The sequence below is a fragment of the Rhinatrema bivittatum genome, chromosome 1, assembly GCF_901001135.1.
Source record: "Rhinatrema bivittatum chromosome 1, aRhiBiv1.1, whole genome shotgun sequence".
Classification (NCBI taxonomy): Eukaryota; Metazoa; Chordata; class Amphibia; order Gymnophiona; family Rhinatrematidae; genus Rhinatrema; species Rhinatrema bivittatum.
Window position 1 is genome coordinate 508866950 of NC_042615.1, and position 26426 is coordinate 508893375.

Below are 26426 nucleotides of genomic sequence, written 5' to 3' on the forward strand. Positions count from 1 at the left end.
GCCGCAGATGACGCCTGATCTTTGATTCCCAATATGGCCGCCTGTCCCTTTCTTTTCCGGTTTGGGGACTTCCGGTCGCCCATTTTGTGCACCTGAGCTACCATTACGAGGGCGGCTCCCTCCACTAACTTCTTTGCCCATGACAGAGGATTCTCAATGACTGCAAGCCAAGCAGTTATATACGGTATATCCTCAGGGCAACCCGGATTCCCTTCTTTCAGAGCTATATTCAGGACCCTTGTGGCTGTTTGGAAATTGAAAGTTCCTGCAGGAGGCCAATTTACACACAAACTGGGCCACCTATGGGTACATCGCTGAATCATTCCGGGTTTCGTACATTTTCGTCTGTCGAACACTTCACTATAGTGCTTCGTCATGACTTTTAGTGGAGTTGAATAGCCCCCTCCCATTAGGATAGAATCACAGACAAAGGAGGGAAGGGAAGACGGATAGGTAAGGGGTCCGTATCCGTCAGACACAAAAGGGTCACAATCGCCCCGACTAGAACGCGGTCGCCCGGTCTAGAACTGCGAGGCCATTCACTCTCTTTCACACAACAAGAAACCTATTCCCGCTATTATATACTTCACTTATAATTTTCCTCTTATGCGCGTGGTCTTCGGAACAGAATTCCTACTAAAACACTGCGCGGGGTGTGATCAAAGCCCCCTCGGTCCGCTCGGGGATGGACCGGTTATTTCCTTATCTACTCTTTACTCCTTCCACTGTTCCCATAATACTCGCCTGCAGGGGTCTTCCGATCGTCACGAAAGCCTTCTTCCCGGATCACCAGCCCAGAGGTCTCAGAAGAATTTCTGTGGAACGGTCCCCTCAGAAACCTGATCGCTGAACTCAGCGGTGGCCACTCACCAGGTACGTCTGGGGGATCGCTCCGCCACCAAACTACCGGACCCACTGGGGGGCTAAAATAGCGTCCCCGGTACCTCCTGGCTGGCTCGCCAAATGTAACCGTCTCTTTTTAGTCAGTAAGGAGGCCCAGACAACTGATCCGTAAAGATAGACTTTTATTGCCAGCAAGATGCAGCTAAGACAAAGGCTCAGTACAACTGCATACCACGTCCCCTTAGGAGCAAACTTTTATGCACTTTACAACTCTTATCTTTCACACATGCGTTCTGGTTTTGCTGAACAAACAATTTACAAACTGCTGAACAAGCATTAGCTAGCGTGGTCCTCTAGTAGGTGTAGCTTATGATCAGACTATTGTTTCGTCATTTAATTGACGTGTTAGACATTTTACAGCGGCGTTCGTATTAATACAATACAAATTATTATTCCAAAATGGAGTCACGTTACACTAAATATTAGTGCGTAACTGCGTCACTACGCATTATGTGCCGTTTGCGTTGCAAATATTAGTACATTAAAAATGGCTGTGCGTTTCACTGCTGGCAGGGTTAGACGAGAGGCTTTTCAGTTGCTCAGTCTTCAGAGGTTCACGAAATTGAACTCCTTCACAGTCCCTCTCTTCACTCGTATGTGTCTAAGCACTGTAAGCACTGTGTAAAAAAAAAAAAAAAATTTTTTTTTTGGTCAGGTGCAATCCAGGACCGCTGCCCACCTGAATCGCCGCGTTTTTGGCTGATTTCTTCGTGTTTTTTGAGCCGTTTTTACCCCCACCATGCCGCAACTATCCTTGTGTATAGCAAGTGGGGAATCGGCCGCATGGCTTTCTAGGACTGGGATTTGCTCAAGGTGCCTTCCGGGGGGGGGGGGGGGGGGGGGGGGGGGGGGGGGGGGGGGGGACACAGCTCTTTTTCAGGGTCTGTAGCAACAGCCAAGCCTCGTGGGGCTAAAAAACGTCAGGCTCCGCAGGAGCTCAGAGCTGATCCTTTCTCAGTGCAGGGATGGCAGCCATCTTAAGCACATGTGCTGCAGCTCAGGCAAGGGCTGTGGGGGAGGGGGAGCTTCCTCCAACATTGTATCCAGTCCCTGCAACTCCTGATGAGAATGCAGATCAGGATCAGGTTTTTTTTACACGAGGACCCTCCTTTTCCAGGAGATCAGGATGTTGATTCTGATTCCTGTTTTTTTAGATTTGGTCCTCCTTATGCATAAAGATTTTTTGGCTTCCAGGTCTCTGCAAGGTGGTGCCTTGCCAATCAGACCTACGCAGGTACTGCCCCCCAAGGTAGCCAAGCGTGCCGATGTTCCCGCGTCTCTAAGGGTCGCAAAGTTAAAAGGCGCAGTGGTTTCAGGAGGGTCTGCCGCTCCATGCAGTGCGGCTGCAGGTGCAGGAGCCTCTCCTCCCGCGGGGTGGGCATGGATGAGGAGCAAGGGAAACAGGCTTCTTTGGAGGGTGATGACCCTCAGGTGGTACGTCTGTTTCAGAGGGAGGAGTTGGAACCCCTCATTCCTGCAGTCCTGGCAGAGCTCTGGTTCAGTCTCCACAGTCTGTAGCAGTCTCATGCAGCGGGCAAGCCTCAGGTGGGTTCAACAATTACTCAGCACCCAGGACCTCCCGTCTGCAGAGGCAGAACAGGCTGGAAGGCGCGATTGCATATGTGGCTGCTGCTCTCTATGATCTCCTCATGATGCAAGTCAGAGCTATGGTCTCAGTGGTGTCAGCCAGGCGATTGGGCTGCTGACTCCTCTTCTAAATAACAGTTGGGCACTTTACCCTTCAAGGGTAAGTTACTTTTTGGCGAAGACCTGCACCAGCTTATGAAATCCTTGGGTGACAACAAAGTTCATAAGCTACCGGAGGACCGCCCCAAGCAGTCCAGATCCTTTTTTTCTGTCGCGCTCTCGTTTCCGGGGGCAGCGCAGATACAACAAGCCACGTGGAGCTTTTCAATGAAACGCCTCCACTAGGTCTCCAGCATGGTCTCACTCCTTTCGGGGCAGACGGCCCTTCCGAGACGGTACCCATCAAGGCACCGCCGCAAAGTCCTCACAATGAGATATGGCCAGCCCATTCCTCCGTTCCAGACTTAGGTGGTTGGCTGTCCCTATTTCTTGAGGAATGAGCCAAAATTACTTCGGATCAGTGGATCCTCAAAGTAATCGAAAGAGGCTACGCGTTAGAGTTTGCTCAGGATCTCCCGAACCTCTACTTGATCTCTCCCTGCAGAACTCGGAAGTGCTCAGCGGTGTGCCAGCCTTTCGACAGGCTTCAAGCGCTCAGTGCCATAGTCCTGGTCCCTCTCCAGGAACAGGGATCTGGCCAGTATTCCATCTACTTCGTTGTCCCCAAAAAGGACGGCTCCTTTCGACCGATCCTGGACCTCAAGAGAGTCAACAAGGCCCTCAAGGTTCCCCATTTTCGGATGGAGACCCTGAAGGCGGTCATAGCAACGGTTCAAACAGGGGAGTTCCTTGCCTCTTTTGACCTGACGGAGGCCTACCTTCACATCCAGATCCGCCAGGAACACCAGAGATTTCTTCATCTCAACATCCTGGGACGACATTTTCAATTTCGAGCACTCCCATTCGGTCTCGCCACCGCACCACGCACATTTACCAAGATTATGGTGGTAGTGGCGGCCTTCCTCCAGTGGGAGGGAGTCCTAGTCCACCGGTACTTGGATGACTGGCTCATTCGGGCAAAGTCGGAGGATCTGTCAGTGATAGCGGTCAATCGGGTCTTGTCAGTTCTCACCTCCCTCGGGTGGATAGTCAATTTCTCAAAGAGCAACCTCAAGCCCTCTCAGGTCCTTGAATTCTTAGGAGCGTGCTTTGACACTCATGTGGTCAAAGTTCTGTTACCCGAGGCCCATGCACCCAAGCTAATGGGTCAAGTCCAACATCTATTATCTCTCACGGTCCCCATGGCCTGGGATTATCTCCAGGTTCTGGGCACTGTGGCTTCAACTATAGATTTGGTTCCCTGGGCCTTTGCACATATGCGTCCTTTGCAGAAAGCTTTGCTATCCCGCTGGAAGCCGGTCTCGGAGGAGTTTCAGACACCCTTACCACTTTTTGATGTTACCATTGACAGCATACAGTGGTAGCTCTCTCTCGCCCACCTGTTGAAGGGGATGCCCTTGAAGACACCTCAGTGGATTGTTGTGACAATGGATGCCAGCCTCTCCGGCTGGGAGCGGTGTGTCAGAATCAGTCTACCCAGGGACGATGGACTCCAATCCAGTCTCAGTGGCACATCAATCGTCTGGAGACCCGAGCAGTCCGTCTGGCTCTCAAGACTTTTCTGCCCTTGATCCATTGCAAAGCTTTGCGAGTCCTCTCCGACAATTCCACCACATCAATCGCCAGGGGAGCACCAGAAATTGTCCAGTTGCCCTGGAAGCCAGCAAGCTGCTAGCCTGGGTAGAGCGCCATCTGGTATGGCTAGTGGCCTCCCACATTGCAGGGAAGGAGAACACTTAAGCCGTCTTCCTGAGTCATCAGCATCTAGACCCCGGAGAGTGGGAGTGGTCCGGAGAGGCGATGGATTTGATTGTGCACAAGTGGGGGGTCCCTCACTTAGACCTGATGACTACTCTGAGCAATGCAAAGGCCCCCAGATTCTTCAACTGCAGAAGGGAGCACTGCTCAGAAGGAGTGGATGCACTGGTCCCACCTTGGCTTCATGATGTCCTCCTTTACGTGTTCCCACCTTGGACTCTGGTGGGAAAGATACTCAAAAGAATAGAACTCCACAGGGGGCCGGTCGTCCTCGTGGCATCAGAGTGGCCTCTGAGACCGTTGTTCGTGGATCTGGTGAACTTTGCTACGGACGGTCCTCTCCGCCTCGGCCATCTGCCAAACCTGCTCCGACAGGGTCCAGTATTTTTCGATCAGGCGGATCGCTTTTGTCTAGCGGCCTGGCTTTTGAGCAGCGGTGACTAAGGAAGAAGGGTTATAAGGAGGAGGTTATCTCCACTCTGTTGCAGGCCCGTAAGACGTCTACCTCTCTGGCTTATATTCGGTATGGAGAGTGTTTGAGACTATGTGCCCTGAGTCCGGAGTTCCGGCGCGTAAGGCTTCGGTGTCCCAGGTTCTCTCCTTGCTGTAGAATGGTCTCTCCAAAGGTTTGTCTTTCAATTCCTTGCGAGTACAGGTTTCAGCGCTCGGTTCCCTCCTTGGGTGGGGGGTAGATGCTTACGCATTGGCAACCCATCCAAATGTCATTCGGTTCCTCAGGGGGGGCTAAGCACTTGAACCCGCCTGTCCGGGCTACTTGTCTGTCATGGACCCTTAACTTGGTTCTCCGTGTTCTTTGCGAGGCGCCCTTCGAACCCCTTCGACGAGCCACACTTAAGGATCTGACTCTTAAGACTGTCTTTCTGGTCTCTATTTCCTCAACCAGGAGAGTGTCCGAGCTCCAAGCCCTGTCTTGTAGGGAGCCTTTCCTTCGCTTTTCTGCTTCAGGTGTTTCCCTCCAAACAGTCCCATCCTTCCTGCCAAAGGTTGCGTCCTCCTTTCATATAAATCAGTCAGTGGAGCTCCCTGCTTTTTCTCCAGAGGACATTGCGAACATGCCTGGCACGGATCTACAGTGCCTTGATGTGAAGAGGGTCCTACTGTAATATTTGCAGGTGACGAATGATTTTCGAGTCTCTGATCATCTCTTTGTCTTATAGAGCAGGCCGAGTAAGGGGAATAAGGCTTCTAAAGCTGGCTAAAAGAGGCAATTGCGTTGGCGTATATTTGTCGGGGCTGGTCAGTTCCTGAGGGCTTAAAAGCTCACTCTTTACGTTCTCAGGCTACCTCTTGGGTGGAGAGTCTGTCAGTCTCGCTGCAAGAAATCTGCAGAGCAACTACTCTTTGCGCATCATTATCGCCTCGATATTCAGGTGCCAATCTTTGGCTCTTTCGGCAGACAAGTACTTCGAGCGGGACTGTCTCGGTCCCACCTTGTTTAGGGAAGCTTTAGTACACCCCACTGTCTGGACTGATCCGGGTACGTACAGGGAAAGGAAAATTGGTTCTTACCTGCTAATTTTCGTTCCTGTAGTACCACGGATCAGTCCAGACTCTCGCCCTGACTACATTCACTCGGAGTTTTTCTTTCACAGGTTCTTTTTGGGATTCTCTACTTCCTATTTGAGCTTTAAGACACTGGAAGTTCATCCAAATTGTAAGGCACCGGAAGTATCTTCTATATAATATATTGATAGCTGTGTAAGAGCATTTTTCATACATGTTTGAATTTCTTGTTTCATTTTGATAGTTATAGTTGTTTACTTGCTTGATCTTATCCTGGTTCTCTATGCTATTTTGGCTGCTTTGATATCGATTATATTGAAGGGACGCAGGATGAGCACTGTCCTGATATAGGATACCTTTTCAGTTTTTCTTTGTCTCCCTCTGCTGGATAGGAGGCTCAACCCACTGTCTGGACTGATCTGTGGTACTACAGGAATGAAAATTAGCAGGTAAGAACCAATTTTCCTATAAGTCTCAGGGATGATCACCTGCACGGAAATGCACACATACTAAATTGATGCCAGATGACACCATAGACATTTATTTATTTAAAAATGTTTGCATGCCGCTTTTTCAAAATAAAATTAGTCAAAGCAGTTCACATACAGGCACATACATAATATAAAATGCAAGTACATACATGGTATAAAAACAAAATAAGTAACTACAAAAAAATAAAACAAACAGATAAAATAGAACTAAAAACTAAGTAATGAATTAAAATTAATATCCAGTTTGAATGAACAAAAAGAACAAGACAAAATATTGTGGGTTGACACAAATGTGAAATGTGGCAGAAATATTAATTGGGAGAAGTTAAGTGTGTTCTGATATGAGAGTGTCAAAAGCCATTTGAAAAAGATACGTTTTTAGTGATTTCTTAAATTCCTGTGAATTTGAAATTTGGCGAAGAGTGTTTGGTAAGTTATTCCAAATTGATGGACCTGCAACTGAAAAAGCTCTTTTTCTAGTAATGTCTAGCCTTGCAAGGCGGACCGATGGAATGTCTAATAGATTTTTATTTAAGGATCTTAAATGTCTCTTGTTGGTTTGTAGATTCGCAAATTGGAACATAACCAAGTTGAAGACGGGTTAGGTATGAGTGAATGAATGATATAGTTTTATATAGGATTCTGAATTTGTTGGGGAGCCAATGTAAAGAATAGAGTATGGAGATATATGGTTTTTCAAAGGAGTACCAGATAATATACGCGAGGCAGACATGACATTGAACTATACTGTTATGTCCCCTTCAATTCTAAAAAGCCACGGTGCATGCTCATCAGCGCCGAGGGAACATATTGATATGCTGCACAGACCCCACAACACCAAGAGGTCAGTGCATAGAACTTCAACATTGGCACAATCACTGGCGCTGAGATAGCAGCACATAAATCTCATGGCACCGAGATTCCAGCATGGAAGAAAACTTAAACTAAACATATCTCAGATTTATCATCAACATAAGAACATGCCATAATGGGTCAGACCAAGGGTCCATCAAGCCCAGCATCTTGTCTCCAGCAGTGGCCAATCCAGGCCATAAGAACCTGGCAAGTTCTCAAAAACTAAGTCTATTCCATGTTACTGTTGCTAGTAATAGCAGTGGCTATTTTCTAAGTCAACATAATTAATAGCAGGTAATGGACTTCTCCAAGAACTTATTCAATCCTTTTTTAAACACAGCTACACTAACTGCACTACCACATCCCCTAGCAACAAATTCCAGAGTTTAATTGTGTGTTGAGTGAAAAAGAACTTTCTCCGATTAGTTTTAAATGTGCCCCATGCTAACTTCATGGAGTGCCCCCTGGTCCTTCTATTATCCAAAAGAGTAAATAACCGATTCACATTTACCCATTCTAGACCTCTCATGATTTTAAACACCACCAATATTGCTTCCATAATCTTTATTGGCATCTACTACTAGACAACCAAAACTTCCCTTACCTCAGTACCCAGACTGTCATGTGTTTGTGCAGCAGTTATGTGCAGTTAAAATCTATGTGCAGGTAAAATCTTGTGCAGTTAAAATCTATGCACAAGAATTATCAAACAAGGATATAACTATCAAGAAACCAGTTTTGGAGAGATTGTGAAAAGAAATACAATCCAGTCTTCCACCAAAGGCCCAGTATTACAGCAACTTCAGCAATTAGCTCAACAAACTCAATCTGGACAGAAAGCATAGATATGTCAACAAAAGATACAAACCCAGCAGCCTCCCCAGAGGCTTCCTATGGGGTTTTGACCCACATCTCAATCCACAAAGCCCACTTCCAGAAGTTCAAGTATGAAGAAGACTGACGTTCTTCAAAGATCAATGCAACAACATTATATCAGACAAGTGAGTTTTAAAAATAGTCCATCTGGGATATTTCCTCAATTTCAAAGCATTATCACCACAGCCTCTTATCACCACCATCAGTCCAGTCTCCAGTCAGAGGTGTTGTCACAAGAAGTAAATTCTCTCTTGCTATCCACAACTATTCAACCAGTCCCAGTGAAACAAGTAGTGAATGGATTTTACTTTAGATATTTCCTCATTCCAGAGAAATCAGATCTCTGTTCAGTTTTAGATATGCGAGACTTAAACACATTTCTAAAAAGAGTGAAGTTCAAAATGAACATATTAGCTGCAGTCCTTCCACTTCTTCAGCATCAAGACTGGTTGATATCTTTGGACCTCAAAGATGCCTATCCTCATATTCTAATCAATAAGAAGCATAGGAAGTATCTCAGATTCACATGGAAAAAAAACCCAAAACATTGCCAATACCGATTACTTCCTTTTGGCCTAGCAGCAGCTCCAAGAATCTTTACCAAATGTCTAGCAGTGGAAGCTGCACATTTGAGAAGATAGAATTTATTTATGTTTCCATACCTAGACAATTGGCTAATATCAAGTACATCTTACAGAAATTCTATAGAAGATGTTACACAAGTGACAACAGTTATGAGCATCCTTGACTTCCCCCAAATCTAGCCTAGTTCAGAGTCATCACATAGGGGCGAAGCTGGATATGATATAAAGCAAAGCATTCCTAACAGAGCAGAAAAAATGATGATTATATAGTCATTAGCACAGACCAGATGGATTACAGTATGAAAATTCATGAAGATCCTATGTCACATGACTTCAATTGTGCAAGTTATGCCTCTAGCAAGACTCAATATGAGATGCGCACAATGGCACCTAAAAACACATTGGGTCAGCAAATCCAAATGCTCAGTCACAAAATGCCGCTATCACAGGAGCTCCTGAACTCTATGCAGTGGTGAACACAGCAGAGAAACCTGATACTCAGGAAACCCATGCATCCTTTGCACATACAAGTAATATTGACAACAGATGCATCAAACAGGCAGGGAATTTGGAGAGAACAAAAATTTTTATATCAACATTTTGGAAATATGGGCAATCTTCAAGAGCCTTCAAGTGTTCTAGAAATACTTACTGAACAAAACTATTCAAATTCAAACAGAAAATCAAGTTGCAGTGTTTTATATAAAGAAGGTTCTTATCAGCTTTGCAAGGAAAACAACATTTGAAAATTCACACTGAGGAAGAACATGCATCTATCAATTTTATATCTACCAGGCAGTGTTCTAATGGACAAGCTGAGCTATAGCTGCACGAGTGGACAATCAGCAGTGATACCCTAATATACCTATTCAGCTTATGGAGAACCCCAACCATAGCCCTATTCACATCTCATTCACTCACAAACTGGCAGCCAATGCAGAGCTATCAGTGAGGGGGTGATATGGTCAAATTTCCTTGTCCCTACAATAACAGTCTCGCTAAGACTGCTAACATCATCATATTTCTAGCTGAAGTCCAAATGAAATTATATAAGGCTAAACCTGACTGTATGTGCTCTGCCTCGTTCTCAGAAACATCCTGCACCAAAATCAAGGATTGCTTAAAAAAAAAAAAAAAAAAGAAAATAGCAACCCTTAGTTAGGGAGTCCCATCTTGCGTGGCTGTTGTATGATGCTTGTTCACAGCAAAAGTGAAGTTACCGTACTTACCTGTAACAGGTATTCTCTGTGGACAGCAGAACAAACAGCCACACAATTTCTCTCTCCTCTCTGCAAAGTAAAAACAAAGCTTGGAAATAGACTGAGGGATGATGCACAGTGACACTATCGCGGAAACACACTCCAGAGATAGCTGGGCTAGAGGAGAAAACAGGACCAAATCAACATCGTCAGATGTGACCCATCTTGTGTAGCTGTTTTTTATGATGTTCACGAAGAATACCTGTTACAGGTAAGCAACTTTGCTTTCTATTTAAAATGGTTCATCATGATCTCTTGTTCCTTACTTTTTGTTTCTTCTCTCAACTGTATCTTTTCCTTCCTCAACAGGAAATAACAGAGCTCCCTGATTACAACAAGATCTCCTTCAAGGAAAATCCACCCATACCACTGGAACAGATTGTACCAGATGCATCTCCTCCAGCCCTGGACCTACTCAAGCGCTTCCTGGTCTACCCATCCAAGGAGAGAATCCGGGCCACAGAGGTGAGTGTAGCAGCTGTGCCATCGTCAATCCGCCTTCACTTTCCAGATCCAGAGGACCCTTGGCAAGGAGGATGTGAGTGGCAGTGGAGGCAGAGATGATGTAGTTTTCTCACATTGGTTCCTGAATAGAACAGATTCCTGGTTGCTTTCCTTGCCCTTAGTGCTGAGATCTGAGCAGAGAACAAGAGTGCTACTACAGTTGCTGCTGATGAAGATTCTTGTTTCTCCGTAGACAAGCAGAACAAACAGCCACACAAGATAGGTGACATCATCTGACTGTTCAAAGTTGGGTCGTTTTTTTCTCAAAGCCTGGAAAATTCTACTTTGCCATCTAAGCATGTGCAGGTATTCCTGAGCTAGCATCCTTGTGCATGATTGTTCCTTGCTCTATTTTCATCTGCACAGCGAATGATAAAAAACATTTCTCCCACAGCATCACCTCATCAATCTTCAGGATGTCGACAGGAAAAGAATTTGCTGATTGGAGAGGCAAGAATCCTTTTGAGAAATATAAAAAAATGTTGAAATAAAATGACATTCACTTTACCTCAAATGCCTTGGACCAGACTATGATACAGAAAACTGTGTCCCTTTGGACAAATATCCCCAAAGCACTTGTTTACAGGAAACTCTGTCTAAAATATGAGCAACTGCACTTATCTGATCAGAGTAGGTAGAAAAAACATTTAAAGTCAAAATCTACAAATGTTAACAGTCACCAATGCTGAAAGGTGAGGAAACTTCAATGTAGAAGCATCATAAGAACATGCCATGCTGGGTCAGACCAAGGGTCCATCAAGCCCCGGATCCTGTTTCCAACAGTGGCCAATCCAGGCCAGAAGAACCTGGCAAGTACCCAAAAACTAAGTCTATTCCATGTTAATGTTGCTAGGAATAGTAGTGGCTATTTTCTAAGTCAACTTAATTAATAGCAGGTAATGGACTTCTCCTCCAAGAACTTATCCAATCCTTTTTTAAACACAGCTACACTAACTGCACTAACCACATCTTCTGGCAACAAATTCCAGAGTTTAATTGTGTGTTGAGTAAAAAAGAACTTTCTCTGATTAGTTTTAAATGTGCCACATGCTAACTTCATGGAGTGCCCCCTAGTCTTTCTATTATCCGAAAGAGTAAATAACCGATTCACATCTACCCGTTCTAGACCTCTCATGATTTTAAATACATCTATCATATCCCCTCTCAGCCATCTCTTCTCCAAGCTGAAAAGTCCTAACCTCGTTAGTCTTTCCTCATAGGGGAGCTGTTCCATTCCCCTTATCATTTTGGTAGCCCTTCTCTGTACCTTCTCCATCGCAATTATATCTTTTTGAGATGCGGCGACCAAAATTGTACACAGTACAGGCATCAGAATCAAAACAGATCTCAACAAGGGCAGAACAATCAGCCCTCTGCAGAGATCCTCTCCATCTTTTTGACTCTAATCAAGCCTACCAACAAAAAACATTTCCAGAGCTGGAAATAGGGGGAGACTATTGTTTTTCAAGAATCACTGGAGTCAGATCACAAACCAATGGGTTTTGAAAATAATAAACAAAGAATATTTTCTAAATTTCAAAAAATTTCCACCGTCAAATCCCCCCAATTTACAATCAACATTCAAAAGATCAACTCGCCATTCTACAGAAAGAGTTGTAATTACTTCTTCAAGTAAAGACAGTACAACCATTTCTCCCAGAACAAGCAGGATGGTAGTCCTCACATGTGAGTGACATCAACAGATGGAGCCCCTTCACAGAATACTTTTGTCAAAGTTTCTAGAACTTTGATTGGCACACTGAGCATGCCCAGCAAGCCACTAACCCTGTGGCCACACGGTGTCCCCTTCAGTCTCTTTTTTTTTTCCACACAGCAAGTTGCCTCTCGGTTAGGAGCTCTGTGAGAAATTTCTCACAACTTTCCTACGGAAATATTTGAAGTTTTTCTTCTAAAATCACGCTCTGTCCCTCCGACGCTCAGTAAGTGTTTTTCCCGTTGTTCGTGGTCGGTTCCGCATGCCCGCCTTTTTTTCAAATGGTGACTGGGTTTAGAAAGTGCCCTGAGTGTCTGAGGACCATGTCCATAATGGACCCGCACAATGTATGTGTTTTGTGCTTAGGCCCCTCGCACGACGTCTGTCGGTGCCCCAGTTGTGCACAAATGATCCCCAAAGGCTGGCATGCTCAACTTGACAAGATGGAGCATCTGTTTGGGACTAAACGTTCTGCTCCATCGACTCCAGTTCAAGTAGCACCTGCCGGAGGAGGTCCATTGACATCGCAGACGCCGCGCCACCGACCCCATCTAAGGTATCTGCATCATCATCCTTGGTGCCGGAGAAAGACCGGACCGAGCATGGAGGGAAACATCGTCACTGGCACTGACGTGCGTCTCCACCCGGTGCAGGCACCGATACTGCAGCGGCATCGAATTCCATCGAGCCGCCTGCAAAGAGGGCCCGGGGAGAGGAGCCCCCATACTCCTCTGGACCCGAGACCCCAAGGTGTTCCCCACCAATATCGGTACTGGGTACTGAGCCTCCACAGATCTCTGTGGAGGCTCCAGTAATGCCTAGCCTGCCTCCTACCCCAGGCGCAGTGTTATCCACACCAGCCTTCAGGGAGGAGTTGGACAAATTAGTCCAACAGGCAGTGCTGAATGCCCTTCGGGGCTTCCAATTGCCACCGGCACCGAACCGGCGTCCTCTGTGTTTGCACCGCTTCTCGAGCGCCTAGACACACTCATCGGTGCCCTGCCGCCTCAATCGGATACGCTGGTACTGGGTCGGCCATCGAAACCTCCGCAGGTACCGATAATGGCAATACCAGTCCATGAAGTTCTTCTGGACCTTTTGCACCACCTGTGGGATCATCCGGGTACCGTTCCACCAGTGAATAGGAAAACTGATGCTACGTACCTGGTTCAGCAAGCCCCAGGATTTCAAAAAAGCCAATTGCCACACCATTCTGTGATGGTTGAATCAGCCCAAAAGAAGGCTAAAAGATCCCGTCCACACTCCTATGCTCTTCCTGGTAAGGAACAAAAGGCTTTGGACACATTAGGGCGCAGAGTCTTTCAAGGGTCCATGTTGATAGCATGCATAGCTGCAAATCAGTTATACATGACCTAATATAACAGAAATCTTTGGAAACAAGTCCAGGAGGATTTCACAGACACCCTACCTCAACAACATCAAGAGACCTTAACCTCCACCCTACAAAAGGGATTGGAGGCAGGTAAGCATGAGGCGAGAGCTGCTTATGACTCTTTTGAAACAGCATCTAGGGTCTCAGCAGCAGGCATTAGTGCTAGACGCTGGGTCTGGCTCAAACCTCAGACCTACGTCCCAAGGTGCAGGATAAACTGGCTGATCTCCCATGTACAGGGGAAAACCTGTTTGGGAATTAAATTCAAGATGTAGTGGCCCAGTTGAAGGACCATCATCAGACCCTGAGTCAATTGTCAACTGTCACCTCAGAAGCAGCCTCCGTAGCCTGCAGGGGCACATGAAGAGACACCAGGAAGCAATTTTATAGACCACACAGATATTATCCTCTTGCATCTCATGCTCATCCAGCTCGGGCTCCTCAGAGAGGACAAGCATGTCAAACAAGAACCCCTAGGTCGCAACCAGGCCCATAAGCTGGTCCTGTGACTGGGTTTTGACTTCTTTCCAGAGAGCAGCAGCCACCCCACCCTGATCCCTCGACCTGACTTACCAGTAGGAGGCCATCTAGGCCAGTTCGTAACCAATTGGCACAAAATTACAATGGACCAATGGGTACTCTCCATAATAACCCACGGTTACCGTCTAAATTTATCAGCTATACCCCCGGACTCCCCACCAAGTTTAGCGTGGAGCAGGGACAATCACACAGCACTTCTCGAGTCAGAGCTCTCGACTCTTCTGCCTGCCAGGGCAGCAGAACCAGTCCCCTCGGCTCAGCAAGGGAAAGGGTTCTGCTCCCGCTATTTTCTAATCCTGAAATAGACCAGCAGCCTCCAGCCTATCTTAGATCTCCTTTCTCTGAACACATTTCTTCACAAGGAATGGTTCAGAATGGTATCCCTAGCCACCATGCTCCCCCTCCTACAGCAAGGGGATTGGCTCTGCTCTCTGGACCTTCAGGACGCTTACACCCATATTGCAATCTACTCTCCTCATCGCAAATCCTGCAATTTGTAGTGGGTCACAAGCACTATCAGTGCAAAGTACTTCCATTTGGCCTGGCTTCAGCACCCCGAGTGTTCACGAAATGCCTGGCAGTTGTGGCGGCACAGTTGCACCGCAAAGGAGTTCACGTCTTCCCATATCTAGACGACTCACTCATAAAAAGCCAGTCCAGGCAAGGAGCCCTCGACTCCCTCAACCTTACCACAAAACTTCTACAATCATTGGGATTTCTGATCAACTACTTCAAATCCCACTTGACGCCGTCTCACCATCTCTCCTTTATAGGAGTGGATCTAGACACCAGAATGGCCAAAGGGTTCCTACCACGACCGCACAACCACGCTGTCCAACCTTGCCAGCTTCATTCGCAGTCGACGAATAGCCTCGGCTTGCCAGTTGCTCACATTACAGGCCACATGGTGTCAACAGTACATGTCACCCCAGTGGCACACCTAGCCATGAGAGTGACACAATGGACTCTAAAATCTCAATGGCACGAAGCCACTCAGCCGCTTTTGTCCCTTGTCCACATAATGTCCCAGCTACGTCTGTCTCTTGCCTGGTGGACTCACAAGGCCAACTTACAAACAGGTCTTCCCTTTCAGCAACCAGCTCCTCAGGTGACCTTAACCACGGACGCCTCCAATCTAGGCTGGGGAGCCCATGTCAAAGGCCTTCAAACCCAAGGGATTTGGACAAAAGCCGAAGCATCTTATCAGATCAACTTCCTAGAGCTTCGAGCGGTGCGGTACGCTCTTTATGCATTCATCGACTGCCTCTCGAATAAGGTAGTCTTAATTTAAACAGACAACCAAGTTGCGATGTGGTACCTGAACAAACAGGGGGGCATGGGCTCTTACCTGCTCTGCCAAGAGGTGGCGCAGATTTGGGCCTGGGCCCTGTCGCACTCAATACGTCTGTGAGCCACCTATCTTGCAGGCACACAGAATGTAGTGGTGGACCTCCTCAGCCAAAGTTTCCAGCCTCACGAGTGGTCTCTGGATCCCTCTGTTGCGAGCAGAGTCTTCCACCAGTGGGGTCAGCCGATCATCGACCTATTTGCATCCCAGCAGAACCACAAAGTGGAACACTTCTGCTCCCTACACAGGAACCGAAGAGCATCAACCATGGATGCCTTCGCCCACCCCTGGAACACAGGCCTGCTTATATGCATACCCTCCGATTCTGCTAATCAGCAAGACTCTCGTGAAGCTACAATAGGACCTAGGCTTAATGGTACTCTTAGCCCCGTATTGGCCACGCCAAGTCTGGTTTCCCCATACTTCTTGACCTATCTGTCCAGGAGCCCATTCGCCTGGGCACTGCGCTCAACCTCATAACACAGAATCATGGCAATTTACGCCACCTGAACCTCCAGACCCTGTCTCTGACGACCTGAATGTTGAAAGGTTGATATTACAACTCTTCAATCTTTCTAGTAGCGTCTCTCAAGTCCTCGTAGCTTCACGAAAGCCTTCCACGCGCAAGTCTTACCACTCTAAGTGGAAGAGGTTTACCTTGTGGTGCACACAGAAAGGCTTTGATCCCTTTACTTGCCCCACACCAAAACTCTTAGACTATCTCTGGCACCTCTCGGAATCTGGTCTCCAGATATCCTCCATAAGGGTATACCTTAGTGCCATCTCTGCGAACCATCAAGGAATAGGGGATGCCCCGATAACGGCTCAACCCCTTGTGGGTCGCTTCATGAGAGGCTTGATACAGCTTAAGCCTCCTCTATGACCACCGGTTGTGGCATGGGCCCTCAATGTAGTTCATGCACAGCTCATGCGCCCGCCTTTTGAGCCCCTACATTCATGCGAACTCAGATATCTTACATGGAAAGTAATTTTCCTGGTAGCCATAACATCTGCTCGCAGGGTCAGTGAGTTACAGGTCCTTGTGACCTACTCACCCTATACAAGGTTCCACCATGATTGGGTGGTTCTCCACACTCACCCTAAATTCCTTCCTAAGGTGATAACTGATTTCTACTTAAATCAGTCTATTGTCTTGCCTGCTTTGTTTCCAAGGCCTCACACTCAACCAGGTGAGCAAGCTTTTCACATTTTGGACTGTAAGCGTGCGCTTGCATTTTACTTAGACCGCACTGCAGGCCACAGGAAGTCCACCCAACTCTTTGTTGCTTTTGACAAAAACAAGTTTGGAGCTGCGGTGGGCAAGCAGACTCTCTCCAACTGGTTAGCAGACTGCATTGTGTTCTGCTACCAGCAAGCAGGCCTTCCACTTCAGGGACGAGTGAGGGCACACTCAGTCAGGACCATGGCAACGTCAATAGCACACTATCGTTCAGTACTAATTGCCGACATCTGCAGAGCTGCAATGTGGAGTTCTCTCCACACTTTCGCAGCCCACTACTGTCTTGACAAGTCTGGCAGACATGACTCCATCTTTGGCCAGTCTGTCCTACAGAACTTATTCCCAATGTCGAAACCCAACTCATCCTACCGCAGCCCGCTGTGAATTTCAGGCTGCCTCATAGTTGCCATCAGCACCCCATTTGTTGTGCCTGTTGCACATGTTGTGTGCTGCTTGGCCTGCTTCGTTATGAGTCAGCCTGTAGCTTGCTATTCACCCACATGTGAGGACTACCATCCTGCTTGTCCTGGGAGAAAACAGAGTTGCTTACCTATAACAGGTGTTCTCCCAGGACAGCAGGATGTTAGTCTTCACGAAACCCATCCGCCACCCCCGTGGAGTTGGGTTCGATACCGTTTTCTTATTTTATTTTTCGCTCGTACTTTTTGCTACAAACGAGATTGAAGGGGGACCCCATGTGGCCTCAGGGTTAATGGCATGCTGGGAATGCTCAGTGTGCCAGTCAAAGTTCTAGAAACTTTGACAAAAGTATTCCAACATTATGGCCATTGCAGCAACTAGAGCTCATAGGCACAAAGTTGAATATGATCAAATAAAGCATATATTTCTTTTTTTTTAAATTCTTTATTTATCAATTTTCCACATATACAATTACAAACTTTATTGAATACATTGAAATAACATGGGTGGTTATCCTACAGAATCTTTTAAATTTATTCATTCAACTGGAAAAAAAAAAACATAAGTATTTTTAACCTCCCCATTAAATTATCAATCAAATTGGAGTGTTTGTAGTTTCTACATTTGGGAGATTTCAAACAAATTATATTAACAAGCAAACCTTTAGCATATCCTATACCTTTTTCCTAACTGGAAACCGGGGAAGAGGTAGGCAATCTCATCTGATCCAGGAAATTTTTCAATTGGTCGGGAGCAAAAAAAATAAACATATCCTCTTGTCTTTTTAACATGCATTTACAAGGAAAACGGAGTACAAATGAAAACCCCAATGATAACACCTCCTGGCGATAAGCTACAAAAGTTTTCCACCGCAATTGGGTGGAGGGTGCCAAATCAGGAAAGATTTTTATAGTTTTCTCTAAATAGGTAATTGGGTATTTATTAAAGTATTTTTTCATTATTATATTTACGTCAGCAGTAGAATAGAAGGTTACAAACATTGTTCCCCAGTTTATTACATTTGCGGAAGAATCCTCCAAAACATTTGAGAGGTCTCCCTGAAACATATCTAATCTGGGATTCTCATTTCTAATGGGAAAGAAATAACAATTATTTATAGTAGGAGATTGCTCCAAGGTAAAACCAAGTTGTTCAACCATAAACTTTTTTAAGGTAATTAGGGGTTCTTCCCCTACTATTCTAGGAAAATTTAAAAATCTTAGGTTGAACCTCTTGGTATTATTTTCCAGCATTTCTGTTCGCCTACTCATTGCTTCCCTATCTTTTACTACTGCTGCGTTGAACTCTAAGGACTTCCTCTCCTGATTTTCTAAATACTTTATTCTATCATTGGTTTCTTTAATCTGACTATGAATTATAAAACATTCCTGTTTTGACTTTTCTCATGTAATAAGTCCATCTTCCCTTCCAAATTCTTAATATTTATCGTCATGCCTGCCATCATATCCCACAGTGTATCCATAGTTACTAGCGCAGGGCGAGTCAGGCTTCCTGTTAACTGGGTATTAGGCAAAGGATTTCTTTCTCATTACCTGGAGTTGCCAAAGACAATCTCTCATCTTCCCCTACTAAATTAAGAGGGGTAACTGGATTGTCATTTCTTTCATCTGGGCTATTAATGCGGGATTGAAAATTTCCCGCAATAAGACCAGAGTCTACGATGTCATTCGCAGTTTGTCCAGGAACACTTTCCCTTATCCTTTGAACTGGCGGTAGCCCGGTATTTGGGCTTAGGGAAGCCTCTTCTGCCGGCACGAGGGGGTCCTCCCTGGCCCCCAGGCACATCAAATTCCTCGGCGCCCTTATCTTGTAGTATAGGTGAGACCATAAAGTTAGTTATCTCCTGTTGTAAAAGGGGTGGTGTAGGGAGGGCAGGAAAAACTCTGACCCTGCCTTTATGTTTAGGAGGCATATTAAATTTTAAAAGTACAAGAGATTCCCAGCTTCTTCTCTAATATGCTAAACACAATAAAAGAAACTGATGATCCCAAGAGAGAGGGGTGTGGAACAAAAAAAGAAAGAGATCTTACTTATTCTTACGATGTCTTCTGGCGAAGCCCGGCAAAGCCTGCTGTCTGCGCGCACCCCTTGAGCGCGCGCGGCTTCAGCAGCGCGCCGGCTCTGCTGAGCACCACAGGAGGGCTGTTCTTATTGCCGCTTCCGGTCCCGCCTCCTTCCTCTCCCGTTGGCGACACAGGTCAGTTCAACTGGTCGTCGGGCAAGACTTACTCCGCAGCCAGGAACAGATGGTGAATGCTGTGTTCCTCCTTCCTCCTCTCTCTCGCCCTCTGGTTCAGGAGCGCAGGAGGGCTGTTATTATTGCCGCTTCCGGTCCTGCCTCCTTCCTCTCCCGCCGGCGTCACAGGTCAGTTCAACTGGTCGTCGGGCAAGACTTACTCCGCGGCCAGGAATAGATGGTGAATGCTGTGTTCCTCCTTCCTCCTCTCTCTCGCCCTCCATAAAGCATATATTTCAATGAAGAGAGCGAACAAATTGATCAGCTTGGCACAAGAAGCGAAAGCAAGGAAGTGGATAACAGCTAAAAAATACATGAGACTACTATGTAACATGGCATCAACAGTACATATAATGTCAATAACATGATTAAAAATGAGACCAGCTCAGTGGCATCTAAAAAAAAAAACATGTGGAATCAGCACATTCAACTGTTAAGTTACAAAATACAGTTAAGAAAATAAGTGAGGGAATCACTCACATGGTGGACATTCAAAAGAAACCTGATATGTGGTCAAACCTTTCACCCTCTAACTATACAGAATGTAGTGATAATGGATGCATCTCATCACCGATGAGAGACACATCTCAACAATATCTGAAAACAAGAAGACTTGGTTGCAAGAGGAAGCCATACTGCATATCAGTCTACTAGAACTGAGAGTGCTTTTCAATGCTTTAAAAACATTTGAATCTTGGCTGAAAAGCAAAATGATACAAATTGAAACAATCAAGTGGCTATGTTTTATATAAACAAACAGGGACGAACAGGATCCTACCAGCTCCGTAAAAAATCCATTGCTATATGAAACTGGGCAACCAAAAGGAAAATGTAGCGCTCAGAAATCTACCTACCAGGGAACACCAATATAATAGCTGACAGATTGAGCCATCAATTACAACCGCATGAGTGGACTTTCAATAATATAATACTCCAAACTCTTTTCACAAAATGGGGAATACCAATAATAGAGCTGTTTGCATTTCCATTCATTCACAAACTAGCATAGTATTATTAAAAAAGACCATCACAAGATGTAATAGCGATGGACATCTTTCTAATTCCATGGAACAAAAAGATAGTGTATGCATTTCTGCCAATTCCACTGATAGCAAAAACAATTCTAAAATTAAGAAAGGAGAAAGGAAGGATGATCCTGATAGCTCCCTACTGGCCTGAGCAGAGTTGGTTCCCTTGGTTAATCAGACTGGCGGCAGGTTACCAATAATTCCAAACATATTAACTCAATACGAGGGAACACTCCTTCATCCCAATCTTCAGTCTCTGGCACTGAGAGCATGGATATAGTGAGCTACATAATCAAGCAGTTATAATTTGCCAAAAAGTGTAAATGAAAACCTGCCACAAGAAAATGCTATAACTTCGTTGTGCGCCGAAGGAGCGCGACAAAGGGGCTGGCCCCTTTGTGTGCCCCTTCGTGCAGCCCCTAAGTGCCTCTAAGTGCTGCACGCTCCGCCAGAAGTGTTCTTCTCGCTCCCTGCTGCCTTTTATTATTCCATCCGCTACTTCTCCTCAGCCTCATTGTCATACTGTCTCAAATATGCTAGCCTTCCCTATCCCTACGATCAATAACTGCTACTCCAACCGCAGATTCACCAATAATCCCATCATGCATCAGCACAAACGATTGATCTCCATTATGGCTTCTCCCCTAACCCAACTCCTTGGGCTCTCCATATTCTCTTTAACCCTATTCAATGCCCAATCCCTCTCAAAAAAAACACACCTACTCAATGACTATCTCTTGGATTCACAACCAGATATCTGTGCCATTACAGAGACTTGGTTGAAAACTACAGATATAGCACTAATCAACCAGCTTCCCACTCAACTATATAATGTATTCTCTATTCCTAGACCTAAAAAAAGAGGGGGAGGACTGGTCTTAGCAGCAAAAAAAGAATTAAGATTAATCTTACAGAACTCCTATCACACCTCCAAACTTGAATGCGCTATATTCAAATCTAAACAGCTCCAGATCTGCCTAGTTTACGCCCCACCTGGACTTCTAGAATCAGACCCTTCCCCCCTAATAGAGATCATTGCCAAAGATATCAAATCAGAAACTCCAGCCATCATCTTGGGAGATTTTAACCTCCACATTGACGTGACCCCTCACTCTGCCAATTGTGAAGCATTCCTTTCATCCCTCAAGGCCATGGGTTTCACTCAAATTGTTAAAAATCCCACTCACAGAGCTGGCCATACATTGGACCTAATCTTCTTAAATTCAGGCCTCATTCAAACCTCCCCGCCTCTTTGCTCCCCTATCCCATGGTCAGACCACCAGATGATCACTACTGACCTATTCATTAAAGAAAACCCAGCTCCCTCATCCAAAACTACAATCCATTACAGGAAACCATGCTCCCTGGATGACCTCAGGTCTCATCTATCGACAGAACTGGTGAATCTTGATCTCTCCGATGTAGATGCTGCTCTCACATCCTGGCACAATATCACAAACAAGGTAGCAGATATATTATGCCCTTTAAAAACCAAAAACTTAGACCCTTCCAACAGAAACAAAAAACCTTGGTTCACACAGGAACTGAAAAATATCAAACAAGAATTAAGATGTAAGGAACACTTATGGCGCAAGAGACCATCCCCCTCGACACTAACGGATTACAAAACTTCCATGCACAGCTACAGAAACACCATACTTCGCACAAAAAAAAGGCTATTATGCAGGGGAATCAGAAGGACGAATGAACCCCTTTTCTAGGTTCTCCTTAATATACTCAGCCATAGCTTGGATCTCAGGTTGAGACAACGGGTAAGTTCTGCCTTTGGGAGGCATTGTGCCCAGCAGAAGCTCAATAGGCAAGGTATCCGCTTTCTGCTTCGAGAAGACATCTTTGAAGTCAGAGTACTGCGGAGGCAAACCAGGTAAGGTAACAGACTTCAGAACAGGGACTACTGGAGATCTAAACGTAAACAGGTCTTCTGGCATTTACAGCCCCACTGCACCAACTGCAGGGAATGCCAATCGAACTGGGCTTCGTGGGCCTGGAGCCAGGGTAGCCCCAGGATAACTGGATGTGTCGATCATTTTAATACATAGAAGGACATCTCCTCTTCGTGGAGAGTGCCCATGGTAAGATGGACAGCCACTGTCTAGTGGGTGATGAGCCCTGGAAGATGTTCTCCCGGGATGGAAGCGATGCAGAGGCTCACCTCTAATGGCTGAAGAGGAATTTTAAGAAGTTTGACAATGACATCCACAATGAAGCTGCCACTTGCTCCAGTATCAACAAGAGCAGTGGTGATGAAGGTGTGGGCCTTGATGTCCAGAGACACGGGAAGCAAGAGTTGAGGGCCAGTAACAGTTGTGCCTAAGCTCGGGACCCCCGCCGGGCTCAGGCGTTGCAGTTTCCCGGACAAACCGGGCAGGACTGCAGACGATGTCCAGAAGTACCACAGTAAAGGCAAAGACCCTCCTTCCTCTGACGGAGATGTTCGGTCGGAGACAATCGCCCACGGTTCACCTCCATAGGTTCCACCACAGAAGAGGGTGGCGGTGCTGAAGTCTTCGCTGGAGGACTGGGAAAACACGTGGGACATGTAGTAGGAGAGCGGGGAGCCTTTACTTCTAGGCGTCTTTGCCGTAGGCAAGGGAAATCATGTTCTCTAGAGATGTGGGAGTCTCACGGACGGAGAACTCATCTTTGAGAGCGCAGGAGAGTCCATCTAGGAAGATGGCTTGCAGACAATCTTCTTACCACCCAAGCTCCGTGGCCAGAGTCCTAAACTCCACCGTATACTTGGAGAGGGTCCGATCCTTGACGAAGGTGGAGTAGGTTATGGCTGGCAATAGCCTGGCGGCCTGGGTATCCGAAGGTCTGCTTGAAGAGAGCGATGAATCCAGATAACTTGGAAAGTATGGGATCAGAACGTTCCCATAAGGGAGAGGCCCATGCAAGAGCCTTTCCTTCCAGGCGAGACAGGATGAAGGTCACCTTGGTGATTTCCTTCAGGAATAATGAGGGGTGCAGTGCAAATTGCATGAAGCACTGGTTAAGGAAGCCAAGACAGGAGCGTGGATAACCATTATATCAAGGAAGTGCAGGAAGTGCCAACGATGCTTTGGGAAGCATGGAGGCTGAGAGACCCACGGGATTGGCCAAAGCTGTACCTTGTAGCTGGGAACGAAGCTCTTCCACCGAAGAAGCCAGCGATTCCAAAGCTTGGTGATGTTGTTTGACTGTGGCGGTCAAACCCAGTAGGGCCTGAAGGCGGGAGACTCCGCCGAGTCCATGGCCACGCTCGGGGGTGGACCCTTGTCCTGGCGCAGTGGAGAACGGCTCCCTGGTAGGGTCCAGGAAGCACCTGCCTCCAGGGGGCGGAGCACTGGAGGAGACAGAGGCTAGGGTGACCTTCACCACTGGAAGCCCGAGGTCCCCTCGGAGGAGCCCGTAGGGACCCGGGCCGCTTGGACTTAGGTGGGCCTCGCAGGGTCTCCTGGAGACATGGAAGTCAGGCGTGCCCATAGACAGGAGAGGAGCGCGGTCAGGTTCGAGACTGGAGGTCAGATGGAGCAAGAAGGACAAGAACAGCGTAGGTGATGACAAGGCTAGGAACAGAGCCAGAATCTAGAGACGTGGTCGAGCAGGCAGAGGTCAGAATCCGGGGGTCAGTCCGAGGAGTGATCAACAAAGCAGGGTTCAGGTTCCAGACTCAGATGAGGTCACAGGCAGGCTGAGTTCAGAAGGCAGGCAGCAGGCAGACGGGTCGAGGAGCAGGCCGAAGTCAGAAGGCAGGCAGCAGGCAGGCAGGTCGAGGAGCAGGCTGAAATCAGCAGGCAGGCAGGTCTAGGAGCAGGCTGAAGTCAGAAAGCAGGCAGACAGGTCAAGGAGCAAGCCGAGGTCAGTACCAGTGAGACAGTCCGGAGGTACTACCTGGGGAGATGGACAGACGAACATTAACAGAAGGACGTTGGAATACTAGGATACAGGAACAAGACTGGAACAGAAGGATCCTGGAACAAGACTGGAACAAGGTTCAGACGCAGTGAAAATCTGAAGAGGATGTTGGGGAGGTACCCGTAATGGAGAAGGTTTTCATGGGTAATGATTCAGATGGACTGAATCAAATCACAGTGAACCTAGAAGATGTGGTAGGCCTGATTGACAAACTGAAGAGTAGTAAATCACCTGGACCGGATGGTATACACCCCAGAGTTCTGAAGGAACTAAAAAATGAAATTTCAGACCTATTAGTAAAAATTTGTAACTTATCATTAAAATCATCCATTGTACCTGAAGACTGGAGGATAGCAAATGTAACCCCAATATTTAAAAAGGGCTCCAGGGGCGATCCGGGAAACTACAGACCGGTTAGCCTGACTTCAGTGCCAGGAAAAATAGTGGAAAGTGTTCTAAACATCAAAATCACAGAACATATAGAAAGACATGGTTTAATGGAACAAAGTCAGCATGGCTTTACCCAGGGCAAGTCTTGCCTCACAAATCTGCTTCACTTTTTTGAAGGAGTTAATAAACATATGGATAAAGGTGAACCGGTAGATATAGTATACTTGGATTTTCAGAAGGCGTTTGACAAGTTCCTCATGAGAGGCTTCTAGGAAAAGTAAAAAGTCATGGGATAGGTGGCGATGTCCTTTCGTGGATTGCAAACTGGCTAAAAGACAGGAAACAGAGAGTAGGATTAAATGGGCAATTTTCTCAGTGGAAGGGAGTGGACAGTGGAGTGCCTCAGGGATCTGTATTGGGACCCTTACTGTTCAATATATTTATAAATGATCTGGAAAGAAATATGACGAGTGAGATAATCAAATTTGCAGATGACACAAAATTGTGCAGAGTAGTTAAATCACAAGCAGATTGTGATAAATTGCAGGAAGACCTTGTGAGACTGGAAAATTGGGCATCCAAATGGCAGATGGAATTTAATGTGGATAAGTGCAAGGTGATGCATATAGGGAAAAATAACCCATGCTATAATTACACAATGTTGGGTTCCATATTAGGTGCTACAACCCAAGAAAGAGATCTAGGTGTCATAGTGGATAACACATTGAAATCGTCGGTTCAGTGTGCTGCGGCAGTCAAAAAAGCAAACAGAATGTTGGGAATTATTAGAAAAGGAATGATGAATAAAACGGAAAATGTCATAATGCCTCTGTATCGCTCCATGGTGAGACCGCACCTTGAATACTGTGTACAATTCTGGTCGCCGCATCTCAAAAAAGATATAATTGCGATGGAGAAGGTACAGAGAAGGGCTACCAAAATGATAAGGGGAATGGAACAACTTCCCTATGAGGAAAGACTAAAGAGGTTAGGACTTTTCAGCTTGGAGAAGAGACGACTGAGGGGGGATATGATAGAGGTGTTTAAAATCATGAGAGGTCTAGAACGGGTAGATGTGAATCGGTTATTTACTCTTTCGGATAGTAGAAGGACTAGGGGACACTCCATGAAGTTAGCATGGGGCACATTTAAAACTAATCGGAGAAAGTTCTTTTTTACTCAACGCACAATTAAACTCTGGAATTTGTTGCCAGAGAATGTGGTTCGTGCAGTTAGTATAGCTGTGTTTAAAAAAGGATTGGATAAGTTCTTGGAGGAGAAGTCCATTACCTGCTATTAAGTTCACTTAGAGAATAGCCACTGCCATTAGCAATGGTTACATGGAATAGACTTAGTTTTTGGGTACTTGCCAGGTTCTTATGGCCTGGATTGGCCACTGTTGGAAACAGGATGCTGGGCTTGATGGACCCTTGGTCTGACCCAGTATGGCATTTTCTTATGTTCTTATGTTCTAACAAGGAACGAAGCCGATTGCCAAGGCAAGGAAGTACAGGCAGGGACTTCCTTATATCAGGGAATCAATCAGGGCGCGCCGCTGAGCTAAGGCCCACTCCTGGCCCTACAAGAGGCCGGGCGGTCCGCGCTCACAGGGGCGTGGCCAACTCCACCAAGGATGCCGAGCTCCGGCGTGAGGCCTGGTGCGCAGTGGAAGGTCCGGCGACTGCTGCCGCGGGACGCTGAGGCCTGGAAGAGCTTG

General features: G+C 46.3%; 1 protein-coding gene across 4 annotated transcripts in view; it reads left to right on the top strand.

Moving 5' to 3' along the window:
* The window catches only part of CDK20 (cyclin dependent kinase 20), an 84518-nt gene that overhangs the window by 54010 nt on the left and 4082 nt on the right, over positions 1 to 26426 (top strand). For all 4 annotated transcript variants that reach the window (XM_029611340.1, XM_029611320.1, XM_029611330.1 and 1 more), the window contains exon 8: positions 10267 to 10422. In XM_029611340.1, coding sequence (XP_029467200.1) covers positions 10267 to 10422 — 156 coding nt within the window. The remainder of the gene's footprint in view (positions 1 to 10266; positions 10423 to 26426) is intronic.